The following is an 18,154-nucleotide window of genomic DNA, read 5'->3' as shown; positions in this document are numbered from 1 at the left end:
AGGTTGAAAATATAGGTTTACTCTTCGAAACTTGAATATCATAGAGAGCGGAAAAGGTTCAAATCCCGTAAATGATACGAAGAATTTTTATGGGCTTATTTCACAACGTGGACACTCCTTCACGACTATTGTGAACTGTGCCAGAACTTTCCCGTGCGTGGATATCTCGTGGGTCTGCCTGTACAGAGCAGCACATTAGCCAATATCGGTCATGGATCCGAACTTACAAATTGTCAAAGTATAATGGTGGATGGAAGCCATATCAGTAATCTTTTTGTACCAAACTGCAACTCATCTAAACCTCTCAAAATCTATTGTGGTGGACGTTAATAAAGGATGGAAGACTAATATACCTAACGACTGTCGGAAAACGTCACAGAACAAAACCAAGGAGGCCATAGGATTCATACAGTTGACGTACTGACATCCGTCACTACGGAATGGACAGCGCTTCCTGTCAAGAGTAGATCTTTCCAACTATGAAGTTTGGTAAAGGTGGTCTGACTGTATGGAACTGTTTAGGCTATTTCAGACTTGGTCAGTTGGTAGCAGTATTGTTGTTGTTATTTGGTTTTTAGGAGCATTAGCAACTAAGGCCATATTGCTCTGGGATATGCGGTGATCATTCCCTGACCTTTCCGCATCCTCCGTATTTGGTGGCAGTGTCTTAAATCACGAAGTCCATTACCTATTCGAACGTTTTGGGCAATTATGCACTACCTAACTGTGGTTGTATTATTGAAATGGGCCCTGTCAGTGCAGCACAAAATTTCTTGTTATACCTGACTGCTTTGCGGACACTCAAAAAATTAGACTGGCCGGATCTGAGCACGATCAGAACTTTACCGAACATCTCCAGGATGAATAGAGGCAAATTCCGGCCAGAACCCACCGGAAGTCAGAAGAAAGTATGCCCAAAAGGATTTAACTTAATGTAGGCCTTTTATGTATTACGCTTTTGAATTAAAAGCTCTTTTTGCAACTACGGTCTGACGTATCCCAGTGGTCAGGAGCGAGAATGCATAGCACGCGTTCCTTGAGTGGACCGGAGTTCAAGCCCGTGACTACTAAATACGATAAATATTTGTATTGACGATTTACTGTAAACTCTCCTGACTTGGTTGTCGTGCCGGAGTATATAAACAAATTTTATTTTACTCTGTGCACGTGTGTTCGACTGAAATAAAATTTTTCTGAAGAACTTTTTCTATGGAAAACTGGACCTGCTTCCATTCGCTGTGCAAGATTTGGTTGTTTTTCAATTTTGTGAAAAGGAAACGAAGGCCACAAATTGTGTGCATTCTTTGGTCAGTTTTCATGTTTTGGTGGGTGAAAAACCTAAGTTTCCCAGGAGGGAGAATAGTATACAATCTTTATTCGAAACAGACTACTTCAGCCACAGTGTAAAAAAAAAAAAAAAAAAAAAAAAAAATAGCCCGCAAGGGTTCCTCCCATCCATTCATTTTCCACACGGTTTAGAACAGCGACCATATCTTTATTTCTCAAAATAAACGTAAGACTGCCCTCTCCGCTTTTTCTTTATTTTCTTCGTTATATTTTAGTTTTGTTTTTAACTTCGCAAATTCTCCCATTATATTCCCGAAATAAATTATTTCTAGAACGTATCGATTATTCTTCCTGAGTTCAGTCTGTTGGTACGACTTGTCGCACTCATAAAGTGTGAATTTCTGATAGTTCGTGTTTATTCGAATTTGTCCTCTATAATCCAAAGTTCCATTATATCATTAAATGATAAATTATGTAAGGAAATAGCTATGACTATGCAGCAGTAAGGAACTGAGTTGGCAACAGAAAGATAGTCACACAAGACGAAAGAACGTTAGCCGAATAGCCTCGCTGCAAGCCAAAATGATGACAAACTGCTTGCCACCTTATGGGACCCGTTCAGTTAATAGAGAAAGGTTAAAGTGATCTACATTTTGTTACGCTGAAGACTGTCGTCGGGCGTGTAGCTAAAGAGGAATTCCGTGACATTTTTTGCTGCTTTATCCATCTGCTAGATCAGTCGCACTAACTTTTAGATATTAAAAATACAACTTTGGTTTATCAAAGAGATCGTTTTCAGTCGTTTATCGTAAAAGCAGTGCGAAATACCTGGCGATATTTAACGGATTCTTGCTTGAGCAGGTGCTCTGCGCGACCCTCTATAACCTTGATGTTAAGTGCTGGATGCCTTAAAACTAGAGCAGTCATATCCAGTTTTCTTAAACGAAATTTTTATACTGAATTAAACAAAAAATACAATAAAAATTAAATTAACCAATTTTACATTTACTGTACTGTAGATGTATATTAATTTATAATATTAATGTATATTAATATAGATGTATATTATTATATAGATGAATATTAATTATTAATAAATGTATATTAAGTACAGGTCACTGTTGAAAAAAAGCCGTCAATTAGGGTTGAATTTGAAAGTGTCTGCAATTCTGCCCAGACACGATAGGAGGGAGCATATGATGAGAGCCTTGTCGATCAATTCGGCCCTGGAGGGAATGTGCAAGGCTCAAGGGTTAGAATTTTTCACAGCGTGGTCTGTACTTGTTAACAGGAGAGATTGCTTCTACAGGGATGGGATACACTTAAATAGAAAGGGTTCAAGAATATTTGCTGATGATATCGAGACAGTGTTAGGCGGGTTGGAAAACTGCCAGCTTGGGGGGGGGGGATAAACGGACTAATAGATTAACAGTAGTCGCTGGCAGAGGTGAAAGTGATTCTTGCACTGCTTCTATTGGAATGAGCAGCAGCCTGGAAAACAAGATGCAGGGTATTTCAGAGACTGCTGGGAGTCACTGCGATACAAGTAAACACATGGGTTGTGTTAGGGTAGCTAAGAATAGGAACAGGTGCATGTATACTTGCGTGTACACCAATGCTAGGAGTTTGGTAAATAAATTTGATGAATTTGTGGTATTGCTCAAAACATCAAAGGCAGATATTGTTGGGATATCAGAGACACAGATAAAAGGAATGCAGAACTGGAATTTGGGGGAGTACAATGTGTACAGAAAGGATAGACAGGACAGGAAGGGAGGAGGGGTTATGCTATTAGTTAAGAAACACATAAAATCCAAGGAAGTGAAGCCAGTCGTCATAGCTGGACAGTGCAGTGTCGAGTCAGTTTGGTGTGACATAAGCATTGGGAGATCGAAATTGAGAGTAAGAGTGTGCTATAGGCCTAATGACTCTAATGAGTATAATAAGAAACTGTACAGGGAAATAGAGTGGAGTGGGCCAGTACATCAGAGAGTCTTATAATGGGGGATTTTAATTTCCCAGATATTGACTGGAATTTGTGGGTTGGTCACTCACACACTATCAAGGCTTTTGTGGATTTATTGGATGATTGTTTTCTACATCAGCATGTTCGGAAGGCAACTAGATTAAGAATCTGCAGATAAAGGAACCACTAGGTGGAAGTGATCACAGTGTGCTGATGTGGGATTTACTCAAAGAGGTAACTACCATCAGGGGTAAAGGGAAGGGTTTTTGCTTTCGTAAAGGCGACTACGATGGTCTGAGACAGTATTTAAATTCCATACAGTGGGACCAACTGATGATGTTACCAACAGCAAATTCAAAATGGGAATAGAATTCAAAGAACGTATCTTGGAAGCTACTAGGCTTTACATACCAACTAAGAAATATTGTTCAAGGTTTAGGCCTAAATGGATGTCAGATAAACTAATGAGACATATGGCAGAGAAGAAAAATGCATGGGATACATATAAATTAATGGGTGACATGGAAGCCTATGATAGATATAAGCTGGTCTGTAACCAAGTCACAAAGGAGATTAGGCAGGCAAAGGCAGATTATGAGAAATCCTTGGCAAAGGATGCAAAGAAAAACAGCAAAGAGTTCTTTACCTATGTAAACTGTAGAAAGAAAGGGATGAATCAGATTGGTCCACTGGATATTGATGGTTCAACAGTTGAGGATCCTGCTTAGGTGGCTAACAAACTAAACGAGTATTTTGCATCTACATTCACACATGAGGAGTTATTCAGGAAGGGGAATGCCAGAGGTGAAGTAAACTCTGGCAGTGAGCTAGATGATTTTGTTATAACTGAGAGGAAAGTGGATGAGAAATTGTTGAGAATAAACATAAAAAAGGCACCGGGGGTGGATGGGATCTATCCAGTTATATTAAAGGAGGCAGCAAAGGAAGTAAGCAAACCCTTAGCCATAATTATGAGAGCTTCTTTGGACTCAGGGGAGGTACCCAATTCACAAAGGAGGATCAAATGCTGACACAAGTAATTATAGACTTGTGAGTTTAACTTCTGTTCCAGGAAAATTAATGGAGGCACTAGTTAAAGAAGCACTGCACGATCATCTAGACAACACTTCAGTTATAGCTCAGACACAGCATGGTTTTGTTAAAGTCTTGCCTGACCAATTTGACCGGATACTATGATGTAGTCACAAAAGAACTGGATGCAGGGAATAACTTGATATTATATATTTGGATCTTAGAAAGGCTTTTGATACTGTTGCACATGGAAGACTGCTACACAAATTGGAGCAGTGTGACATTGGAGGCAAATTGCTGCTATGGATAAAGGGATGGTTGAGTGGGAAAAGACAGAGAGTGGTAATCAATGGACACTGCTCATAGTGGACTAAAATGACATTGACGAAATGACATTTCGTCAATGTCTTAAATGACATTGACGAAAGAATGCAGATCAAGATGTCAAAATCTACAGATGACACGAAGACTAAGGGGGGAGGAAAATAGAGCTTAATAGCTAGCGCCAGGCAGTGCTCCTACAGATGACTTGGATAGCCTGTAAGAATAAATGCAAGGTTTCATCCTTGGAAAATAACTCCCGAATAATTCATATATTGATAGGAGATGAATTAAAAATGGTAACGGATTTCTTGGATTACGATCCAGACAGTTATGAAGTTCTCCATGGAGTATAGAGTGACGGGCAAGGACAGCCCATAGTGTCCTGTATATGATTTGTAATAACTGAGAGTAAAGTGGAGGAGAAATTGTTGAAGATAAACACAAGAAAGGCACCTGGGGTGGATGGAATCTATCCAGTTATATTAAAAGAGGCAGCAATGGAAGTAAGCAAACCCTTAGCCATAATTATGAGAGCTTCCTTGGACTCAGGGGAGGTACCCATGGACTGGAGATGTGCAAATGTGACCCCAATTCACAAAGGAGGATAAAGGCTGACACAAGTAATTATAGACCTGTGAGTTTAACTTCTGTTCCCGGAAAATTAATGGAGGCACTGGTTAAAGAAGCACTGCAGGATCATCTAGACAAGACTTCAGTTACAGCTCAGACACAGCATGGTTTTGTTAAGGGGAAGTCTTGCCTGACCAATTTGATTGGATACTATGATGCAGTCACAAAGGAACTGGATGCAGGGAATAACTTTGATATTATATACTTGGATCTTAGAAAGGCTTTTGATACTGTTGCACATGGAAGACTGCTGCACAAATTGGAGCAGTGTGGCATTGGAGGCAAATTGCTGCTATGGATAAAGGGGTGGTTGAGGGGGAGAAGACAGAGAGTGGTAATCAATGGACACTGCTCATCGTGGACTAATGTTATTAGTGGAGTCCCTCAGGGTTCAGTATTGGGTCCTTTATTGTTTTCTGTATTTATAAATGATATTGATGATGGTATATCAAGCTTAATGTCCAAGTTTGCAGACGATACGAAGGTTGGCAGGGTTGTCAAGGACACTACTGACACTATGCTGCTGCAACAGGATCTGGAAAGGTTGAGCAGATGGGCTGAGAGGTGGCAAATGAAGTTTAACATTGACAAATGTAAAGTACTACATATGGGAAACAGCAACCCCAGAGCAACGTATCAACTCTGTGGTACTACACTGACAGTAGTAGAGAATGAAAGGGACCTGGGGGTGGTTGTGCAGGCAGATATGAAGTTCTCTGAGCAGTGCAGACGGGCTGCAAGAGTAGCTCATGGTGTATTGTCAATGATATATAGGAATTTTTCTAGCCGGGATAAGGAGGTGATTATTCCCTTGTATAAGGCAATGGTCAGGCCACACCTAGAGTACTGTATACAGGCCTGAAGACCTCATTTCAAGAAGGATGTAGAGCTGCTGGAACGAGTACAGAGAAGGGCAACAAGATTAGTGAATGGAACAAAGGGGTACTCTTACGAAGAAAGGCTTAAGTTTTGCGAATTACAGTGTCTGGAGACTAGGCACCAGCGAGGTGATCTGATAGAGGTGTACAAAGCCTTGAATGGTTTGAGCATGCTCAATGCTGATGGGATTCTTCCTCTTGCTCAGAATAATCACCTGAGAGGGCATAAATTCAAATTGAGGAAAGACAAATGTAGGATAGATGTGCGGAAATTTGCCTTTAGCCAGCGGGTGGTTGGTAGGTGGAACAGACTTCCATCCCTTGTCGTGGAAGTTGATAGCCTAAATAAGTTTAAGGCTCGGCTGGACAGGTATTTCGAACGAACAGAGGGGTGAAGCGGAAGTGGTTATTTTTTATTTATTTATTTTACTTTAATTTTTTTGGCTGATGCTGCATAAGCTTGCTTTCTTGCATCAAATGCCTCTACTAATGCTAATGCTAATTTCTTGTAGTGATATGGCGCTTATAATTCTACAATATAAGGTATTTGTGGGTATATACCGGTATTTGTAAAACAATGTGCAAGTTCAAAAGTCAGACTTAAAAAAAAAAAAAAAAAACTAAAAAAAAAAAAACAGTGTTAAAGGTCCATAGACAACAACAAGCCAAATGGATGCCTTATAAGAGGAGAGACTTAAGTTGGTTGATTGATTTACAGTTTTTTAGCGCATGGGAGAGACTTAGAATTTGTGGAGAATAGAGACTGACAACTAGGTACCTTAGAGGGAATCTGACTGAGGTCTGTGAGGCTAAGAGGAGGAAGTAAAATCAATACAGTTGAAAATTTCGCTTTACTGAATTACGCTACAGCCAGGGGGGTATAAAGTGAGACAACAAGGGAAGAGTGGACTGGATTGTGTGAAGTGTTCCTATCTATTGAGGGAGAGAAACACACAAGTAGTTTTTTTTAGGCCGATGTAGCGTATGAATACTAATGCTGTTAATAACTATTATTAACATTAGTTAATATTTCTCAGATGTGGAAACTAATTGAAATGCGTCTGTAATCCTTTGAAGTCTTGGGATAGACATTTTTTAGGCACAGGCCTTGTGAGGTAAAGTTTCCACAACGGCGGTACGTTGGCGGCTTGCAGGATTTTGTGATATGCTTGGAAGAGTAGATCAATAACGTAGGGGTTACAGATGTTGAGAATGAATAGTGGGAAGCAATCGGGCTCCACGGTAGCCTTGGGAGACGATGTCCTGAGTGAGATCAGTCTTGGTCAGAGTAATGAAGGAGTTGTGCTCATTTTATTTCCGCGAAAAAGCTACTTTTTACTTCAGCTATATCTTGTCCCATTCCAGGTCATTGAACGTGTTGGAAGCCCACTCCGCAAGAACATTGCTTAATTCTGTTTCTTTATTGGTTTCTATTCTTCTGTTATTAGCTGAAGCAACAACAAACAGCTTGAAAAACAGTCAAACCAAGAGTGTATGGCCGAAGTACTGCAACAGTTGGACGAGTGCTGCGACAAGTTAACCCATTTGCTGAGTCATATAAACAAATGCATCAAATAACCCAGGCCAATCCAACAATGAATGTGCACATAACATTTATAGAAGACCGGGACTTAGACAAGAGACGATGTAATGTACCTATATCCAAAACGGAGGTTGCTGCAATATTTGTTGGAGAAGACGGGGAACCAACTGCAAATAGAGACATATGCATATAGTATTAGTATTAGTAATGGCCGCATGGTGCAAGAAAGCCTATGGCTTATGCTGCACTAGCCAAAAAAAAAAAAAAAAAAAAAAAACCGAATAAAACAATGATAAAAAAAATAATAAATAAATAATAATAATTAATAAAAAAAAAATATATATATATATATATATATCCCACAAGTGACTGCTGTAGAATTATATCACCGCTAAACAAGAATAGTGAAGATTGAAGAATCTAGATTAAACTATTTACGCCATAATCAGAAAGATGGCGTATCTTACGCCGGGTACAACTGGTTGTAAATATTCGCTTATGGACTTGAATCTTTGCTCTCACAAAGTTCTCTCTTGCATGGCGGTAAACCTTAATTTCATGCGATGGGCAATAATACAACCTCTGCTTTTTAGTGGAAGAGAGCTTTAAGTTCAGGTGAGAACCAGAGCTCGGTCCAGTGACAAATACGAACTTCTCTGGCTGCTCCTATTTTACTAATCTTTTTAAGGTGTAACGCGATGAAATTAATGATCTTGACCGACGAAAAACATGACAATCAACGGATTTCAAGTACTTAAAATAACATCTTCATTGATGAACTTCCGTGATTGTATAAAGACTGTACTTTCTTTCTATCTTAATTTACATAAAATAAAAAGAAAAATGTATAACCGAAGAAGCAAGGGTTGCCTTCCGTTAATCTTCAAGGAAATTATCATTTCTGGGACTCTTTCTTTTCAACCTTAAATTTAGAAATACCGGAGATGAAACCGCAATGAAACTACATATCCTTTAAGAGCTTCAGGAGTAAGCCTCAGTTAATCTTGCAGACCACGATCCAACCTTTCATCACCAGTACTTAACAACCAGTGTGAAAAATTCACTTTGATTTTACGAGCTCCCAAATTATGATTTAAAGTTTATATTCTTGAAAAAGAGCTCCATAATGACGCACACTCAAAGCATAACTCAAATGATAGCTCTTTAAAATGCCTTCGGGAACAAAAATCAAACAATGTCTAAAGTCACCATCTGTTATCTTGACTCCAAATGGAAAAGTATTGCCCATATAGTCTTGAGGGAATATATCGAGACAACTGAAAGCGGCTCAGTTCTCTCTCGATAAAAGCAATCAATTTGCTCTTTTCGATATTCTCGGCCGCTTCGTTGGAAGGAAGACGTAAGATTACAGGTCTTACCAAGTGGTGAGAGAGAGTTGCAAAATAAATAAAAGTCATTTAGAGAAAAGAAATGGAATGTGAATAAGCTTTCATTAAAAAATTAATGTAAAAGAGAACAGAATGTCGTTATACAGGATAAACTAGAAAGTATGGTCTTCGCAAAAGTCAATTAGAATGCGTAGCCTTTTGGACATTCGTTATTATATCAGTTGTTTTTAGAAGAATTGCAGCTTGTTGAAATCTGGGGCTACTTGCATCGTTCCTTGATTTATTGCGGGACATTCGCCACTTTCTATACGAACTTGATAATCCCCAGGTTCATTCTACCTTTCGTTTTACTTCTGAAGTTGGTTCTTAACAGAGACCGTTTATTATCTGAACATATATCACTTAATACCCGAGTAATCCATTGTAATATATCTGTGGTTGGTGATAGGAGGCTGCCGGCAGTGAGATAACATTGTTGAGAGCAGAGAAAGGAAACTTGGTATGGGAGATGGCAACGAGCCAAAAATATACAGAGATATTCCATTATGTTCTTCATCCCAGGTGCTATCGCTTATTTGCTTCTTTCTTTAACTGCTGCTACTTACTGCAGTTCATCCCTATTTTCGTACATTAAGGTATTACAGGTTAGAAAAAAAAATAATAAAAAAGCCACTCTACATGTTAAGCCTAATTACGCAGAGTTCCTCTTGGATATATCCAGTTCTGTGTGGTGGAATGATCACGATACCCACTCATTTTCTCAGAAGATTAAGTGCCAATGATGTAAAGATTAATGGACTAATAAACACGAATCTTATGCGCATGTTTACTTATGTGAACTTTATTACTTTGAGACAAAACCACTTTACGTAACTGCGATGCCCAAAGTGCAATATATAAAGGCGGGACGTTAATGAGTAATCTGAAATGAATAAACCAAAAAAAGGGAGAAAGCTATTGTAAACATAGCACAGATAATTTAATTAAAGCCCGTGAATTAGATTATTTGCGCAAAACCAGTAAGGGAAGTCAAAACAAAAGAAAAAAGCGAATTAATAAAAGAGCGCTACCTAAATAAAAGTTGCCCGGAGTACTATAAATAGAACCATAAAGTATTTTTTTTTTTTAAATTTCCTTCTTCTTTAGTTACGAATCCGTGATGGTTTTCGATGCCTAAACTTTTTTTAAGATTGTTTTAATGCTGTTATTGTTCTAAGTGTGGGCATCCCAACAAATATTTCCTGAAGCGGTCTAAAACAATTTTAAAAAATTAACTTTTAAATTATAAATAAATTTATATATTTAAAACGATTACGTTCCCTTTGATGGTATCACAACGAATCTAAAGCTGCCCAACGACGGGTGATATAGTCCCCATCAAGTGCTCGGCACGTCTCGAAAACGATAAACGTGTTCCCGAAGAGATATCCCAATTCCTTCACAGAGCAGATATTTCTCTTCGAATGTGTCTTTTGGACAAGTGGGCTTTGGTCGTTCGTTGTAAATGAAAACACAAGTGTGCCGCTATAAAACCAACGGCAAACGACATTCCCCTTCGCTCGGCCAAGATAGCTGCGTAGAATATATCTACGGTTACAGCTCGCGCAGTGTTTACTCACCGGCAGTTGAAAACAAAAGGTAGTGGTGTCGGCCAGTAGCAAATGACCAGCTGCAAGAGTCTGATAAAGGTAGCGAAGGATAAACTGGAATTCCCACATGTTCTGTTGCCGGCGATTGCGGTAGCTTCCAAATGAAGTTAGCAACGCGATCAGCGTGCATACTGCTGACTCCCCTGATCAATTCCCAATCTGGCAAGACAGGAAATGAATGCCGAGAGAAGGAGAGAGCGTGGAGCTCAGAGTTCGTCATTTAGATTCTGCACACTTAGCATCTCATCTTTCCATCGTAGATCCTTTCGCTCTTCGCCGTTAACGCCTTTCTTCTGTATCGCTTCATGGGCCAACGTGTAATGCCGTGCCTCTCCCAAATGCATATCGTAAACACTTCCTGGTTTAATGCGGCGCTCTGCCGATAAAAACAGAGTGAAGAGTTGCTGATTTAGTCCTGGAACTACGTTGGTGGATGATGGGGAGGTGGGGGGGGTAAAATATACGAAGGAAGTATTGTGCACGGAACTGCGTGTAACCCATTTCTTCACACAACTGGGAGCCAGATTAGAATTTTATATCATTTCCACTCCAGCTGTAGCGATAGTCTATAATTGTAATATGCATCTATCTGGGCATATTAAACGTTCAAACAGAAACGATCGGGAACACAAAATGGGCAGTTTGGGTGGTAATAATAAAAGATGAAAAAATCTTTAAAACTGATTTCCGACATTCTTGGCGCGTTGTACATTAATACCCTTCAGCAGCAAAGAAGATAATCCAAGATTATGACGTCAAACAGGTCCAGAACGCAAACACTTCAAATAACGTGATAGTGACATACGAACCATCGTAAAGTTCCTCTTTATAGCACGCTGGCCATCATAAAGTTAGTTTTTACGACACGAAAGTGGAAACAAATGTCACCAGGTTTTTTTTTTTTATCATACATTAACATGGTCGAATCCATTTTGAAAATTCCGATTTTGTAATCTTTTAGTGTTTGTTCTCCAAAGCTCAAAACAATATCCTGATAAAAATACATCGATGGGTGGTTATCGTGATCAAGTATATGATTCTTATCTAGAACATTCTCCCGAGAAATTTTATTTAAAATTTTGAGTAATACTGACCAATTTATGCACGGCATTCGCATTTTCTAGCTCCAGTAGCCCCAGAAAAAGAAACTCTTCTATCCGTTAATACCTCAACGGTGCGTATCCAGTTGAATTCCTGGAAGACCGGAGGATGCCCTATATCTCACTACGAAATCCATTACAAGCCTCAAAGACAGAAGTCCTGGACAATGTTTGCAGATCGAGTTTCTCCGGAGAAGCAGTCGGTTGGGATTGGAGGGCTATCTCCTGGCACTCTCTACCAATTGCAGGTGACGGCTCATAATGAAGCGGGATCGACCGAAGCAGAATACATTTTCATGACGCCGCCACTAATAAGAGGTAATAAGCGACCTGGTATTTTCTTGATTAATTCCATTTTATATTTTATTTCCTCTCTCCCTCCCTAATCATCCACTTCTCTCTTATAGAAGGCGTGACTCCTGACACCGTACTTGTTAGTGGCGACAGTCTTCCGTTTTACCTCGAACTAGAGGTCATCCTGCCAGTGTCTCTGTCTTTGGTAGTGGTAATCGCTGTGCTTGTGCTAGTCTGCCTTATCATGAGGAAGCGAAGTCCTTCGGAGAGTACCCACACAGGTTTGTACATGTGCGTAGTAATACTGCCACAATCCAGGATAATTTCTTTGTCACTTGACTTAGTATTAAACAAGAAAATTATATATGCAAATCATGTACAGTGAATAATTTTTACAAGACATAAATTAAATAATGTCAGTAAAGGGTACAAAACCTTTACTGAGTTGGATTGGGGTGTCCAGAATTTGTGCCAATCAAAGGTACTTTAACTTTAGATGGATAAATTGACATACGTGGTAAAGAATAAAAATATATCAGACATTAAAACAGAACAACATTGGGCATTTTTTTGGACAAAACAATTGCCAAAATTTCCTAAAAAATTGCCTCAAATGGTGTGTTTGAATATCTGATATACTTTTATTCTTTACCACCTATGTAAATTTATCCATCTAAAGTTGCTGAATTTTTTGTTCTTAAAATGTTATTCTTTTGTTCTTAAGGCCATGAGGCATCAGCTTATTTTTGTGTCTGTAAATTGCGCGTAAGCTATTCTGTAGCTGGTTTGTCTGCTTACTGCACGAAAAACGCAAGTTTCGGGAAAAAGCAGAATCAGGTCTTTACCGTACAGTACGGAAGGATGACAGGCGAAATATGGCGTTAAGTGGCATAGGAATGTTTTTGACAAGTTTTGCAATGTTCGCTTTTTAAGTTCTTTAAGTGAATGCGAATTGTTCTCGAGATCATGTTCCTCTACAGAAAATAATCTTGCGAACTGCGATCACGATGCTGGAAGTAACTTTCCTGACATTCTAAATCATCTAGTCATATCGAAGAAAGCTTAAAAAATCTATAAATAACTCTCGCAATTTACAGTTTCTGCTTCATGCCATAAACCGATTTTAAGACAATGTAGAGACCTCACGTGAAACGAATGTGGATGCTTGATGCTCCAGATCTTTTTATTTTTGAAATCGAGATTCCTCGCTGTAAAAGACAATATCTAGCACCCTTTCCAATGTCTCGAATTCCTTTATCTGGCTCTTTAATCAAGTGGATAGTATTGATGTGGGAAGAGTAAAGTTTTTTTTGTTGTTGTTGAACATGTAGGGTTTTAAGCATGTCAGCAAATTAGGCCATACTGAACAGTATATAATATGTCTGTAAGTTGCGTGTATTCTGTAGTCGATATGCTGAGCGAAAAAACCCGAGTTTCCAGGAGAAAAAAACCATGCTACTCTTTCATGAGACCGACTAACTCAGTCACAGTGTGAAGAGCTAGCGTTATTGACGGGATTCGAACTCGAGTCTTTTCCACCCACTGTGGGGAGGAGGGTGATAATACCAACTGTGCTCACGAGGGCTTTTATTCTGTATGCTGCTGCTCTGTAGCAAGATTCATATGACACATAGACTGGCAGGATAGGTGTCGCAATCGCCTCTGAAGACTCTGCAGTAGCCAATTACTAGCATCTTCCATGAGTTCTGGAGTCAAGACAGCTGAATTTTCACCTCATGGTTTTATGAAATTGTTTCTCAAATTTCCAAATGCCAAAATTCGGGGATCATCTCTTGCCAGTGTTTTTGATATTATTTTATTATATTTGAATAAGTTCTTATCGAAAAGTAACTTTAAACGAGAGAACAACGATGCTGCAAGGTACAATCATCATCTTGGATCATTGCTTGCTATTGCTGTTTAGTCGGCTAGTCACATTGCGCCATCTGTTATGCAGGTTTTAAACTACTTTTATTATTTTAGAGATATTTATTCATATAATTTCTTACTGCGATATTGCATATAAGTAAATTTTTATCTCTCTTTTCCTCCATTTATACAATGCTTTCAAAATTTATGATATATAAGTTTTGATATGATATCGAAGTATGATCAAAAAAAGTTACAGACTGTGTTTTTTTTTTTTACTTACATCCATTTGGTCGTTATTCTATCACTTTCAAAGACGTTCCCTTATGACCTTACACACAGAGTTCCAAAGTTGGTGTCGCATCAGCATTATAACATTCCTTTCACTGTATATATTTATGTAACTGATTGGTTAAAATACAATGATTGATTATACAAATACCACACATCTCTCTCTCTCTCTCTCTCTTCTCTCTCTCTCTCTCTCTCTCTCTCTCTCTCTCTCTCTCTCTCAGTCCTTTTTAATGTTTTTGGCCTCTCTGAAGGTCGTGACACAGTGACCACATTCTGCTTTTGTTCGTCAGTCAGCAGACAAGGCACGAATAATTTTTATCACAGTTCCATCAATTTTTATTGCGTATAGATATCCTGAGCGTTCGAATTCATCAAAAGAAGTCATTCTGCTTTTGCACTGCATGATTCCCCCCTTCACCCCATAGATTTTCCAGAAGCAAGTTTTAACGTGTCGTAGTTTACTTAGCAGTTTTACGTAATTTAAAACAGAACCTCATGCGCGTGCACTAAGTTGTTTTGAACTATGTAAACTTTTAAACTATTTAAACTATGTAGCTTGGGCACGACGAACAGTGTTCGCCAACTGTGCTCAAAAGTTTGAGAGCTTTAGTTGTATGGAAATCGAAATTCCTTCAATATTTCGCGATTTCGACAAGACATGGTGCGATGATAACCACGAAATAAATTAAAATTAAAAATAGTTACTGATAGAACCAGAAGAAGACTGATTTCTTACGTCCAGTTCTGGTTTCTGTAAAATTCATATGTTCGCAGGTCAAAATTCTATGTAGCTCTCAAGCTTTTTTTTTTTTTTTTTTTTTAATTAGGCTGACAATTGCATTTTGTAAGTTGATCCTTTTATTTCCTCTTCAATTTTATTTTTTAACGCATCTTATCTTCTGCGCTTTACCTTTTTTTATAGAAAAATTCAGAACTGTATGTTGATCGTTCGTTTTGGAATATCTTTAATTTCTGCGCATTTGTCTAAATAATTAAGCACAATGTTGATTTTATACTAATAATTTTGGGGATTTAATCATATATAAGAGATATATTGACATTCAGGTATAAATATTTAGACTAGTATTATGTAGCCTGACTGCTGACAAAGAATGTGCATCTTTTTTGTGAAGGGAAAAAAAAAAAAAACCCGAAACACTTTATCAACAGTTAATACTGTTGGAACATGCAAGAAAAATAAATAAAGTAAGACTTTCTCCATGGAATAATAGAAGTTAATTGGTTTTTTTTTTTTTTTTTAAGTGTATAAAACAAATATAGCTTATGGTTTTTAAAACTTATTATTCAAATTTTCTCCTTAAATTTCTCATCAGTAAAGTCGGAGAACTGCACGACGTATTTTATAAGGAATGTCAGCCTTTCCAATTTTAGCGTAACAGTAAGAATGCTATCAAAAAATTTCCTCAAAATTTCTACGCCTTTCTTCAATGTACGATTAAGTAAACTGCAGATTCTTACTGATTCGGTTTCATTTCATTCTAGGCCTACCATCATCTTAGTGTGACTCAGTGGATATTCTCTTAATTTTATTGACCCTTTTACAAGTAAACAGTCGCTATTCCAGCACTCCCAAAGGCTTGCAGTGCTCAAGTGAAACTGAAGCTGAGTGCTAAGAGACACTTTCCGAAGGCGGACATCAAACGCTGAGTAACTGCAGCGTAAGCTAGCTCCGAGTCTCCAGAGAAGAGGGTCGCAGCGTTCGTATGCACGCGTAAATGCGCTCTGGTTGTTAGCATAAATCTTTCATCGTGCGCAGCCTGCGCAAGTTCTAACAAACTTAAAGCGCAATATCATGTGACTCAGCTTCTGTAATGCTACAAACAACTTAATTAACAGTTTTGTTTTATTAGTACTATATTATAGTAGTACAATATTCAGAAGCACAATGTAAAATCATGTGATTTCTTTTCTAAACGAAAAAAAGAGCACATTTATTATCTAGAGATGGGTCTCCTCTTTTGCTGCGCAGATTGTTATAACCCACCCATCTCCAGTAATTTTTTAAACATATTTCGGCTAGACATTAAGTTACACCTATTTTAATCCAAAATTAAATCTAAATTTATTCTAAATTAATGTTAATTCTAAGTACAGGCCAAAGTATGTGTGGCTCTAATTATTTTTAATATACAGTACATATAATTCATCTTACAGTTAACCTAGACACTTTTCAAATAGTCATAAAGTGAAAGCAACAGTTCAACTTTTGTCTACTAATATTACTTTCGGATGTTTTTTTTTTTTTTTTTGAAATATTTAAGCGAAATATTTACTGTAACAAAATATTAACGTAATCATTTTGTAATATAATAATAAAATTGTTTCATTTTTTTAATATACAAATTTTGAACGTACAGTTGACTTAGAATTGTATCTCATAAATTTTAAATCGATTCCTGACAACAAAAGGAATCACAAATGTTCTCAGGAGTTTTCAAAAACAGGGCAATTTTTGAGAAAAACTATGTTCAAAATTTCGTGACGTCACTTCCGGTATCTGAGAAATGGATGCAAAACGTCATTATTACATTGGAAAAAACAGTAAACGTAACACACACTCGCACACATGCACAGTTAAAGTGAATTCAGAAAATTAAATTTATCAAAAAGGCATGAAATTTCTGTTGGTTTACAGGGTCCCCGCAGTTAGTCTTTAGGATGGTTGTGCAGAAATTGTGAATAATGCAATTATTATTCCCAATAAAATTCTGCACACGAAACCTTGACAATGGGTTACGCAAATTAAGAAAAAAATGGAAAAAAACCAAATCGTATGAATTAAGGCAATGGCCGAATCTTTAAACCTTAATTCCAACCTTTTTTTTCCCTATAGACAGTCTTTTTAATTATGATAACGAAATATGTGGTCTCATTATGTCATTCCGTGTAATAAAACGCTTGCTGTCATTCAGATGCGTGGTGGTTTCGATTCTAATGAGAACTGTGCTATATTTCTCCACTAAATGTAGAAACAGTACCCTGTAAATCAACTGGCATTTGATTCTTCTTTAATGATTTTATTCTGAAGTCACGTCGATTGTGTCATGTGTATGTTACACGACATTTACTGTATTCTGGTGTAATCATATTATTTTCCATCCATTACTCTGATACTGGAAGTAATGTCGCGAAACATCAGCATCAGTTTCTTAAAAACTACTCCCATTTTTGAAAAACTCCTAAAAAATTTTGATTCCTTTTGTTGTCAGAAACCCACTGTACAATTAATGAGAGGTCACACGTCAATATTCATTGGAATATTCACAATTTCCTACGAAATAGGAATGATGCGGTGCGAGTGTTGCGCACATTCTGGAAGTTGCCTCATATTTTTGTACACGTACTGTATACATTTCACGAAGGAATTTAAAACTGTCCAACGAAATAAAGGTCTTTGTTATTTTACTGGACACCGGAATTTTATTGGTTTATTCGTTGCCAAGGGAACAAAACCAACCCCCTAGAATAGATCCCTTTATGATACCCCTTTTCTATTGATTGGCAGACCACGTTTCTACCTCCTAATCGATTCTTTTGTTTCCAGCTGCGTCGGTGTACGGGTCAAGGAAATCTCAGTGTCGTGAGTCCGTTCACATGTACGACATTGAGAAATCGGCCTATCAGCGACCGACGAGTCGAGCAGAACCAGCTTACTATCCTTCGCCTTATGCCACAACCCACATCTCTGAGTCTTCGTCTCGGAAGTGTTTGGAAGACACTGCAAGAGACGTAAGTGTGGTAAAAATATACTAATATATAACATTTTATGGTTCTCTATAGACGTTATTGCATTACAGATAGAAATACGAACAAAGCTGCTGTACATTACGTATCTGTGCAAGCGTGTGTGTAGAAAGAAAGAAAATGTATCTGTTTCGAGCCTTTTAGTTAAAATTTATTTGAAAAGAGGATAAAAGT

At 37.9% G+C, this 18,154-nt stretch overlaps 1 protein-coding gene across 1 annotated transcript in view; it reads left to right on the top strand.

Annotated features, from left to right (window-relative positions):
* LOC150075401 (cell adhesion molecule Dscam1-like) overlaps window positions 1-18,154 on the top strand; it is a 316,461-nt gene that overhangs the window by 282,088 nt on the left and 16,219 nt on the right. Inside the window, exons 20-22 of the mRNA XM_090389299.1 lie at window positions 11,783-12,076; window positions 12,166-12,333; window positions 17,781-17,965. Coding sequence (XP_090245425.1) covers window positions 11,783-12,076; window positions 12,166-12,333; window positions 17,781-17,965 — 647 coding nt within the window. The remainder of the gene's footprint in view (window positions 1-11,782; window positions 12,077-12,165; window positions 12,334-17,780; window positions 17,966-18,154) is intronic.

The sequence above is a fragment of the Mastigoproctus giganteus genome, chromosome 14 (assembly GCF_048544385.1).
Source record: "Mastigoproctus giganteus isolate SK-2022 chromosome 14, ASM4854438v1, whole genome shotgun sequence".
Classification (NCBI taxonomy): domain Eukaryota; kingdom Metazoa; phylum Arthropoda; class Arachnida; order Uropygi; family Thelyphonidae; genus Mastigoproctus; species Mastigoproctus giganteus.
The sequence above is the reverse complement of the archived record's forward strand: the minus strand, read 5'-3'. Positions and strand labels throughout refer to the sequence as shown.